Source organism: Sesamum indicum, linkage group LG1 (assembly GCF_000512975.1).
Source record: "Sesamum indicum cultivar Zhongzhi No. 13 linkage group LG1, S_indicum_v1.0, whole genome shotgun sequence".
In the NCBI taxonomy this organism is placed as follows: domain Eukaryota; kingdom Viridiplantae; phylum Streptophyta; class Magnoliopsida; order Lamiales; family Pedaliaceae; genus Sesamum; species Sesamum indicum.
In genome coordinates, this window is record NC_026145.1 from 14,735,470 (window position 1) to 14,747,096 (window position 11,627).

Below are 11,627 nucleotides of genomic sequence, written 5' to 3' on the forward strand. Positions count from 1 at the left end.
AAAGAATTTCTCCTTTCTTTCTTAAACAAACCCCTAGCCCGATTTCTTTTCTCTTTCGATCAAATCTCCCATTTTACTTAAAATTCCTTCCTAAGTATCCCTTTTGAGCAAAACCCCCAATTTTAAAACCCTGAGTATCCCTACTATTCAAACCATTTCATATTATCCATGTGAATAATAATCCACAGATGCAAGTAGTTAAATACAATACAAAAGTATGATAATTTATACTATAAAAAGAAAAAGATCTTTTTTTCCTCTCATAAATGACGATTAGGATACCGCAACATTAATTTTATTATTTTTTCAATAATACCCTTAAGTTGAGTTTTTTTTTCTCTTTCTTTTTGAAAAATATGATATATTAGTTTATATATATATTATTATTCATAATATATTTTAAAATATAAAATATTATTTATTATATACACGTAGGGAGGCCGTGCCTCACTGCTAATATCATTGAAAGAAACACCACATGCGACCAAATGATCTACAATCAAGTTCTGCTGCTACCTAGTAATGAGTAGCTGGAACATTCTAGTAACAACACACCAATCTTGAAGATCTTATGTGCTTGAGATGGCCACTCTTTTGAGCATTAGCCATCTAATCTCAAATTAGGAGAGAGGATAATTAACAAGGAACAGGATTAACATCTGGAGATACCGTTCAAGAGATGAATCCACTAATTTTAATAAAAGAATGACAACTCAGACTGCCGAAAGACACTTTCTTCTGTTAAGCCAAAGAGTTGTGTGTTTCCACTAACAATGATTGTTTCCCAAAACAGGGAACAAGCAACATGGCAAACAATCACTCGATCAATGAGCTTATACGCTACCGGAAATTCATTGAAGTATACATTCTTCAAAAATTACGAACCTTGAAGTCAATCAAATCATGTCCATGGAGATGGAGAGGCATAGGACAAATATCATAACAAAGCACAAGAACTTTGTCGACTAAACCACCTCATGAAGCTTCATGATGCCAAAATTATGCAGACAAGTTCTTAGAGAACATTTTGAAATCCACCCACAACACTAGACCAGCATCACCATTGTATCTGTATACTGCGAAGACCTATTTTGTCAAAATATCTCCATGGAAAAACGAGAACAAACAAAGAACCCCAAGAATAGGCAATTTTTCAGGGATGATCGGACATTTGGCAGGCAGCTGGCATCGTATTCCAGGTGCAAGAACTAAGACCCAAGCTAGAAACAGAAGTTCCAGAAGACATGTTCAACTCACTGCCCAAATCATCACCGAGGATATAATCAGTTGCAGAGGCTTGTTGCTTTGCAAAGGAAGCACTCTGCTCAAGCCAGCATGATCCAAGCGTAGCAGCAGGTCTAATGCAGTCAAAATCATTCAAAATACCATTCCTTTCTCTATCCAGGACCCAACTTTGATCAACCGGTTCTGATTTCAGAATGCGCACTGCAGAGGGAAACCAGAAAAAAAGAATTAATAATATCTAATGTCTTGCTCAGATCATACAAGCAGTAACTAGTTAATAAATCTATACTCTATAAACGCCTTTGGTATCTTTCCCTGAAGTTGGATTGTCAATTAACCGACATTGTCATTCATAGACATGTGTTCCACTACTTCATAGTTCATGTATTTTTTTTTTATTTTTTTAAATTATACCATTTCAATTTGCATTTTCCTTTTGCTTACTTTATAATCATAATCTTTTTAAATAATAACTATTTGCAAGTTACCATGAACTAAAATAAATTTATAAAGTAAAAGAAAAAAATCTTACTATCCAAACATAATTGATTCAATATTTATTTTGTATAGTTAGAAAATATGTACACTTACAAAGCGTGCCAAATATAACGAGCTCCCCTGAGTTTTCGCATAATTATGAATACCTCATTGTTGTTTGAAAAATTACTAATACACCCCCTAATTTTAACCGCCGTCTAACAATTAACCCAATCCGTTAGGTTTTCATCCATTGTTATGGTATGTGAATAAAATACCCTTGTGAATTAAAAATTATAATTGTTAAAATTTTCTAATTTTTTTGGACTAAGTGAATAATTTTTTTTATAATTTTTAAAAAAATTTCATCCACCTTGTTTGATTTTTTTGTAAGTTTTTATTTTTAAAAATAAAAAATAAAAAAATACAATTAGGCAAACGTTGACAATTTTATACTTCCATCCAAGAATTACATAATTTCTTCAAACATAAAGGGGATGTTTGTAATTTTTCAAACAACGAGAGGATATTCATAATTATGACAAATATCAGGGAAGGTGGTTGTAATACTCTAAAAATTGTGGCTAAATTAAGAGACACAAGGTTAGTTTTCTCACTTAGGCTTGCTGATTTCTAAATATCATAACAGCAAAAGCATTGAAACATCACTTGGTGGTACAGGTGCAAAGTGAGGGGATAAACTAAGAGAAGGATGTGATGGTTCAGGATGTCTGGAAACACAACTCAAAGGATTCATATTCAGACATAGCGAACTTCAAATTTCAACATATTATCTAATTAATATCCAAAGTAATAGAAGGAAAATTGTTTTTCAGCACTTTGAGAACCATGCAAGTGATGGATGAAACCAAACTGAAACATAGCAAGCAGTATTTCAGGCATACCATCCAGAAAGGAACAAAATTTTCAAATTCATGTACCAATCTAGAAGTCCATAGACTACAATACTCTAAAACCAATTTTCTAATCAACCAGAAATGAAATAATATATAATGTGCAAACAGTGGATTTAACAGAATATCAGAAAGATTAAGAAAATTCTTGCATTTTTTCCATAAAACGACAGACCTGATCTCATTTCCCTAACTGCTGATGACCAGTAAGCATGGTTAAATGTAATAATATTTATACACGGCTACCCTTCTAGTTTCTTTCTCTCTCAAATCTTTACTCTATGTCCACCTTCTGAACTTTTAACTGGTTAAGCATTGGTCCCACCCAATTGTGATATCCCCCCTCTCCCGCTCACACACACCAATAAGATAATGAAAGCAAATGAAGTAAAAGAGAATGATAGGCCACAGAGGATTTCTCTCGTAGTACCAAGAAAAAATAAGAATATGAAACACATATTAAGTGTCTTTTAAAACTTAGGCTTCTTTTGTTTGAGTTTATCTCAACCACAATGATGGATCATTTGATAGCATATCACATATGTTTGGATTCTTACCAGGCAATTTCTCTTCCAATGAACTTACAACGGCGTGGGCAGGAGAGCATTCATTGAAAATAGATCCCACTGAGTTACCCAATGATGATAACGGGTCCAGATAACCTTTAAGCTCTTGGGAGGATGTTTTCAAGACAGAACTATCTGTAATATCACTGGCACTGATGGTAGATGAAGTAGCCTTATCAGAAAATTGATTCCACGACTGGCTCAGAGCATTAGCTTCATAAAGTAAAGCTTCTAAGAGGCCACAGCTACTGGGAGAAGGACAACCTGATGGGGGTGTCCAACCTATGGAGGATTGGATGAATTCCAACGATTCATGTGCAGGGTTCCAGACATCGAAACCGTTTACTTGATATTGGAGTGAAGGGAGCTCCGACTTCTCAGCACCAGCAATGGGCTTAGAAGCAGAGGAAAAGCCATTTGGCGTAAAATGACTATCCTGATTTATGCCAAGAGGCAACTCAGTGTGGTCAGGATCATATGGGATACAAAAACCAAATGATTGAGACATTCTATTCTCAAAATTGTCACTATGAGCCCTGTCAAATGAGGGTGTCTCAGCAGCAGTCCCCCCTCCATAGTCTGACATAGGTTCATCTGGATCTTGAGGGCATTTCTGCAATCCTATGGATTGGGGAACAAAACTATAATACTGAGGACAACCAAAACAATTTATTAGAGAACCACTATCAGAAATATCTGGAAGCTTTGGTGCATATGTTAAACTATCAAACATGATATCAGGGGTCTTGTAACCATTGCTTTGCAAGATATCACAGGATCTTGTATCTCCACCATACATTGCACATGAATTAAGACTTTGTTGGTTCTCCAGCGGTCCTTCTAGACATAATTCAGGTGGATAAAGTGGTAAGCCCGCCCGTTGACGTCTTTTTATTCGGGTATTCCAATAGTTCTTGATCTCGTTGTCTGTTCGTCCGGGCAACTGAAATGGACAAGATCCATAGTCTGGTGAAGTATCAAGATAATTGACAAGTACAAATCTTTTACAATCTTAAATTGAACCTCATTTCTCAACATGCAATGACCATAAGGCTGCAAATGCAGTTGCTAAATTACAAATACATTTTTAGGCTGCTAATCCACCAGAGTTTTCCACTGTAACCCCTAGACTGCTCAGAATCAGCTTCAGATGATGGACATTATTAAACTTGAAGATACTGCATAAATTATGATTGACAACATCGATTACCATAATAAGTATGAAACTGAAGTTGGTTTCATCTCATTTTCTTTTATTTTTTTCCTCCTCTTAAAATATTTGCATTATAATAAGTTTTGTCCTTGAGTTCGCTCCCGAAAGCACTATGGAAAATTTTCGCTTCAAATGACAATACTGTGCCTACTTTTTGATGCTTCTCCTTTCATGTTTTCTTTTCTTCACCACACCCCAGTGTACAAACTTATCATTAATGATTTTTCTTGGAGTCTTCTTCCCTTTTCCTCCGTCAGTTGACTGACACATACAGCTACTGAGGCCTCAAGATAAGTCATCGGGAGAAAGTTCAAATATTTTTTACCCTGTTCAAAAATAACTACAACATATAACAGCTTACATGTGTATCTTGGGCTCTTCCAATAAAATCAAGTGCAGTTTCCACAAGCAATCTAGCACACCAGAAATTGCACAACAGAATCACAAATGTAACCTGTTAAAGGTCGACCTCCAAGCCAAACCTCAAAAAGCATTCTGAGAGCTTTAGTCAAATACTGTAAAACTGTTTTATAGTATGGGTAACAATTCTAAACCAAAATACATTTAGTTCTTTAAAATTGCAAAGAAACATTGAGCTCTAAGCTTATAAGAAATTGAAATTGAGTATTGAAGCTTACATGTGCAGCCATCCGCGCCCACTTATTTCCCATGTTAGCATGGAGTTCGATTATTAGTCGCTCTTCTTCTGATGTAAATGCTCCTTTCTTCAAGTCGGGCCTCAAGTGGTTGGCCCACCGCAACCGGCAACTTTTTCCACAGCGTGAAAGTCCCGTATGCTTCTGCACGGCGTTCCAGTTGCCTTCACCATGCTTTTTCACATAGTCGATCAAAATTGCATCCTCTGCTGTTGTCCACGGGCCTTTCTTCAAAATACTGCCCCTATTTGAACTGTCACCAAAGTTATCACCATCATTGCTCAAAGGTGAATCAGTAGACAGCAGCCCACCTTCACTCTCATTACTAATGCAGCGGCCCATCTTTTCAATCAGTGCTCTGAGCGTGCTGAGAGAAAGAGAGATTTTACTCCACAAAGCCAATAGCTCAAATGCATTAAACCATACACTAAGTCCTGAAATACCTGTAAATTGGAGCAAATAAATATTCCATGCAGAAGAATTCATTGTTTTTCATTAAGGTACTGAAGCATGGGGTAAAAAACCTATCATAGACCGATCGACAAAAAACGATTCAAATATAATACATGGACAAATAGCTCTCTAGTTTATTCTCATCACCTGGAAACTCAGAAACCGAGCAAACAACAAAGGAGAAAGAAAATCATTCAAGCTAAAAAGATCCAGCAATTCGTCAAAAGTCTTTGTATAAATACATTGTCATAGCCGTTATAATTTTTGTGAATAAGACATACACAAATAACGAACCACTTCTGTACAATAATAAAATAATTACAACAAACGATCTTCCCTATCAAAACTTTTTGGAGCTTAATTTCACCAGACCAAGTGATGATGGACGAAGAAACAGAAGAAATTTACACGCACGAATTAAATAGAAAAGAAAAGAAAGAACGGAAGGTAGCAACTTAAACCGCTACAATCATTGGCATAAACATAACTATGGGCAAGAAACTTATTAAGTGCAGTTAACCAAAAGAACCCATAATCTAATCCAACTTAAACAATTGTTTCAATACGTAATAAATTAATACTCCCAGTCGAAAAAAATATACCAAATTCCGAGGTACTACACTAAACACTTCATTCATGGAAGCGTAAATGCATGCCAATAAATACTCTAGGTTCCGACAGGCCGACTGAATAACAGCAAACTCCCAAATATTACAATTTCAGTCCATTAATTAGCTTTCATTTGATCTTTTTGGTTGCTTTCGACTGGAAATACGTAGACTAAAATGAAATTCTTACCTAAATGAGGAAAACCTGAAACTGAAAGAACTCAGAAGAAGAAAGGGGAAAAGGAAATCGAAGAGCTCCGGGAAGCAAAAATCAGAGACTGTAGGAGAGAAATGACCGATACATGGTGATGGAGGTGTACATGTAACTATATGTATACGTATTTACGCGTACACATGGTATATGTGTATGTGAGAGAGAGAGAGAATAATAAAAGTACAAAATACCTATTTATACTAAATGTCGTAACTCGTAACAGAGTAGGGCTCTCAATCCATTTTGGGGCGGGGTGGACCCAAAACTATGGGTTAAATACATAAAACCCCCTATATTTTACCAAAAGTGCAAAAACATCCCTTGTGATATGCAAATAGCCAAAAATGCCCCCTCACGTTAAAATAAATTCTGTACACAGTCTACTTTCGTTATATATTGCTAATAGCGATAATTTATTTAACTAAATGGACGTTATGCTACTTTTACTATTTATATATAGTAATCTATTTTGGTGGCCGTTGGATTTTGATTAAAAAATGAGAACCATTGAATATTATTGAAAGCTCAAAATAAGTATATTTTCATATGGAGAGCTATATCTAAAAAAAAACGAAAATTAATGGTGATATAGAAATGTTGAGTAGGTAAAAGACAATTACATTTTTTGCCAAAGTTGGTTGGTTGATTCATTGCTTGCTCCTACACAACATCCAATCAATTATGACTTTCTTATCATTCAAGGTAATATATATATATATATGTGGCCTCATTCACCAAATTAAGTGAGTGTGTTCGTAACTTGTGAGTCATGCACACAATAATTACTATTTCATCAAAATTTTAAAACAAAGGCAGAGTAATCATTTTACATTTTTAGAGATGTAGCTAAAGTATAAAGCACAAGTAAAAGATGATAATTCAGTTTTTTTCACAGAGGGGCCTGTGTGTAAATAACCATAGAATATATCTACGTTTTTTACCACTGAAGCGTAGCAAAGTAGAAATCCAAGCATACATAACCAAACACTGTCCAAACTGCAACATCTAATCATATGTAACATGGGAGAACTGTAAGAAGCTTTGTCCTCAAAGGGTGACATTTTTGTACAATATCTCTATCCTATACTTCTACTCCCTGTTATCCACAAATTAAAGAATCAGATGCATGTGAACATATTACCTTCCATGCTAACTCTTCTTATAACACTAGGGAGCTGAGAAATGTAAACCCCTCTCTCTATACATGCACAAAATTACACCAGCAGCAAAACCTAACAGGCCTGAAGCCTCGAATCCTGTCAAGATGCCTTCCATATATGTTACAGATAAATACCGACCCCATATGAAAAAGGAACCTACATTGCAAACCAGAATCAACTCATGCAACAATTCCTCTTTCTTTCATGGATGAAACCAACAAAATCGATATGTAAGGTTCACGCACCCACATTGGCATCTTTAACTGCTAAGTAGGCGCTAGATCGCTGTGCAGAAGGTGGCTGTGGAGAGAGGTGCTACTTGACACGGAAGTCGTGCCTGAAAATGGTTAGATTCTGGGTAAACTTGTCCCTGTTCTTTGAATCCAAGCCCCGGGTGATATCAGACATCAATTTGTCAAAACAAGAAATAAGGCGCTGATGTTGATCAACAGGCTGCAAGATGAAGAAAATGCGATCAACATGCTGGGATATCAGTTTAATAATATATATTATCAATTTACTAATTCTTACAATTATTTTGACATGCATATTTGATGTTGCAAGCAGAGTCTGAGAACTTTGTTCGTCATGCTATGAGCTAAAAACAGGAGGAATGTTGCTTGTAACCAGAAGCCTACTTGATGTATGGCTTTTTTAAAACTTTAGTAAGCCGTCTGTTTCTGACAAATATACATCAATTCTTGGGTGAAGATGAAAGATTTGAGATCTCCCATTGTTCGACATGAAATGTTAATCAGCTCAAGGCTATCTATAGGTGAAATGGAGATCCAAGCTCATTTTTCAGTTTTTTCTTGGATGCATAAAAAGCTTCTGAGAAGCAGAAAAATATAAGATATGGGCCTGTCAAGTGTCATGCACTTAGAAATGACCACTAATACACATGCACACATCTCCTAATGCATAAGAATATCTGTTATTCTGATCTCTGATGCCATTACCCCATCTGCCATACTCCCAGGCCTATGAGATGGGTTGTTTTACTGTCTTTCCCATCTTTTTACATCCTTGTTCCAAGTTTTGACCCACTTTACCTCACGACCATTTTTCATGTCCAGACTCCAGCGGTATATGAAACATAAGATAGAATCAGTGAAGTTGCCTAATTAGTTCGTAAACCAAATTGTATCATCTTCCGGTTCATGTCAGTGAGAAAATTGACTTGAAATTAATAACTTCCAAAAGCCACCAATTTAGATCTAAGATACCATAAATAACGACAAACTATCTCAGAAACCTAAGCAAAAAATTTAAGAACTCAGTAATGTGCTGCAAAATAGCTTATATGTTTACCTGGGAAGCCAAAATATGAGCTTTCAAGTCGGTAAACATCTGCATGCATGTGGATAATCTGTCAGAGGAATTGCCGCATATTGCTAATACAGGAAGAATATACAAGGAAAGTCCTTGATATTCAAAGACAACAGTATGGTGAAGTTTTGAATGTGACCATGCAGGAATTCCACATTAATAAACAAAATTGACATCAATATTTGATAAGACCTGCCACTGGCGCTAATTTCTGATTATTTTTTTAAATTGTGTCTAACACAATATCAAAAGAAAAATTCAAAACCACAAGAGAGTGGAGAAAGACCAGAGAACAAGTGAATCCCACAAAGCATCAGTCATATAAATTGGTAAAATGCTGTCTCAATTTTCGAACAAAAAATTAGGATTAACAGGGCAAACTCGATAGAATTCAACCTTCCCCGTAGACCCAAAAAAACAGGTGAAAAGGCCAGAAATAATCACCTGCTCATTTATAAGTATCAAACTCAACATTGGCCTACTAAGACTCCACTGGTTGCTGCAGTCCTCAAATAAAACAATCTCAAACAGGGTTTTGAGTATCTGAAGAAATATAAAGCATCAACATTACAGTAAGATAACAAAAGCACAAACAAAATTTTAAGGTAAGTAGCAAAAGACTAGTTCAAAAGCAATGACATGACTCTTTGAAATGTTCATCAAAAGCTTTCATATACCATAAAAAATCATTGTCATTGAGCTTAAAATTGTTGCAATCTTATGCTTCATAATGACACCAAAATGTAAGGAATAACATCCAGTGTGCTTAATGATCATATTTCCATGTAGTTCCTGCCGTGTATTAGTTGAACCATAAAGCATATTAAGTTATCCCAGACAAGGCGTTTCAGCAGCTATGTGGTGGAAGCACAGCATGCATGCACTAATATCTACTCCAAAGATAACTCGAAAGACACCAGCAGCCATCATAAATAAGTTCATTTTCCACATTTTCCCCCCAACAAAATGCATACAGATCAGACGTTCACAAATACCCCTGTAAATGGCTGTCATGCACTAATATACTGAATGCAGAAACTGAAATACAATGGGCACTTTATGGAGTTATTTCAACTTACCATTCTCAAATATTTCCTAATATTAGGAACAACAATCTACTTACTTAATGCTAGAGCTAAACATATACCACCAGGGAATCAAATATTATAACATAATGACTGATAAAGGTACAATCAATTACGAAATCATCAACCAGCTCCTAGTGCATGCAAACAACCTATGACAAATATTTCCTAATATTGTTGGACACTTTATGGAGTTATTTTGGATGACGGTTCTCAAAAATTTCCTAATATTAGGAAAAAAATCTCTGCTTAAATTAGAGTTAAACACAGAGAACAAACAGGGAACCAAGTATCATAACATAACAAGGAATAAAGGTACAATATATTACTGGATCATCAAGTAGTTCAATGAACAAGGCCTTCTTAAACAATGTCACACCATGTCATGAGAAAAAGTTCATTTGGCACAGTATCTAGCAGCACCAAAACTTTAGGATAAATCAACCCAAAAAGCAGAAGAAACTATGAGAATATTTTTCTTAAGCATTTTGTTGCCAGGGTTCGACATGGCTCTGAATATGTGAGCAACCAGTCAACCACATAAAACAAAAAGCTCAAACTAAATAAAGCATCAAACGTTTACTTCAGGGAGCACAGCTGGGCACTCTGCAATGTGCCTGGCAAGATTAGCTGCGGGAACTGACGTGGGTGCCTCCCCCATGGTTATGTTGTTGAAGTAGAAAGCAGCCAAATTATCAATTGCAGATGCACACTGCCATACGGAAAATGAAAAATTAAAAATAGAACACTCATTCATTATGCCAATTTCAAAATGTCAAAATAAGCAAGTCCACAAGTCACCCAAACACCCATATTACAAGTGATTTTGAGTCAGCTACAATGTTAATGGCTTTGAGTGGATTACCTAATTACAACCGCCAACCTAGTGTGCTTGAAGCAAGAACCAATTAATCAATTTAAACCAATTTTCCAGCTGTTTCAGGTATCCTTAGATCACCTGATTGCAGTGGAATCTCGAAGAGCAAACTCAATTAATTGCCATGAAATCATTACCCACCAGCCACTAAGATGCTATCAGAAATCGTATTGAGATTTTGTCCAGAAAGTTGCACCTTTTGCCTTTTTCCTTACCATTATCCTTACCAGAAAATCCTTCCCACAACTAGCCCTCACCCAGTGTAGTGACACCAACAGCCCTTACCACAGCTCACCACCAACAATCTCCACCCCCCAACATACCTTCTTATTGAAAACAAAAGAGATCACATAAACATTATCCAAAACCAAGGATGCCTAATAATGGAAAGTCAATGCATATCATGTGCATTTTTGCAATCAATAATGACTGTACAAGAGAAGGCCCACGACATGGTTCGGTGTGGGGAGGAATTAGTGTAAGATATACAAAGTGACATCATCCCAGTCTGTAGATGGGTAAGGGGGAGAGAGAGAGAGAGAGGAAGATTAGAAGGATGTTGGTGTTGTAGTGCTGTAACCACTGCCCACCGGCCTACCCAAAAAAAGATTTTAATATATGAAAAGATTCTACATGTTCGCAGAAGTGTAAATAAAGTATGTTTTATTACGCACTAAGCTATTTGTCACCCTAATTTATTATATCCATTAAATATATTGGTTTTTATTATTTGTTCAGTTATGCACTCAACCTATTCTCGTCACCATAGTTTACATCCATTAAGAATATTAGTGAATGGGGGTGGAAGATACATGAATATCTACTCGGAA

The 11,627-nt window shown here is 36.0% G+C and overlaps 2 protein-coding genes across 14 annotated transcripts in view; both read right to left on the minus strand.

The window, feature by feature from the left end:
- LOC105167902 (transcription factor GAMYB) lies at window positions 720-6,520 on the minus strand. Of its 3 annotated transcripts, XM_020695892.1 has the most exons (5): window positions 6,323-6,520; window positions 5,515-5,595; window positions 5,054-5,438; window positions 3,194-4,145; window positions 720-1,446 (listed from the first exon to the last, which is right to left on the minus strand). In XM_020695892.1, exons 2-5 carry the CDS (start codon window positions 5,565-5,567, stop codon window positions 1,154-1,156), a joined length of 1,683 nt encoding a protein of 560 aa, XP_020551551.1. In that variant the 5' UTR covers window positions 5,568-5,595; window positions 6,323-6,520; the 3' UTR covers window positions 720-1,153. The 3 variants fall into 3 exon arrangements, with proteins under 3 accessions (XP_020551551.1, XP_011086080.1, XP_011086072.1); XM_011087778.2 differs by lacking the exon at window positions 5,515-5,595; XM_011087770.2 differs by lacking the exon at window positions 5,515-5,595 and having other exon boundaries at window positions 5,054-5,514.
- LOC105167846 (exportin-7) overlaps window positions 7,324-11,627 on the minus strand; it is a 20,643-nt gene continuing 16,339 nt past the window's right edge. For 10 of the 11 annotated variants that reach the window (XM_011087716.2, XM_011087689.2, XM_011087698.2 and 7 more), the window contains 4 exons: window positions 10,504-10,632; window positions 9,280-9,378; window positions 8,818-8,856; window positions 7,324-7,959 (listed from right to left, as the gene is read on the minus strand). In XM_011087716.2, the coding sequence (XP_011086018.1) occupies window positions 7,822-7,959; window positions 8,818-8,856; window positions 9,280-9,378; window positions 10,504-10,632 (405 nt within the window). In that variant the 3' untranslated portion in view covers window positions 7,324-7,821. The remainder of the gene's footprint in view (window positions 7,960-8,817; window positions 8,857-9,279; window positions 9,379-10,503; window positions 10,633-11,627) is intronic. The other variant, XR_002287592.1, reaches the window with a different exon arrangement.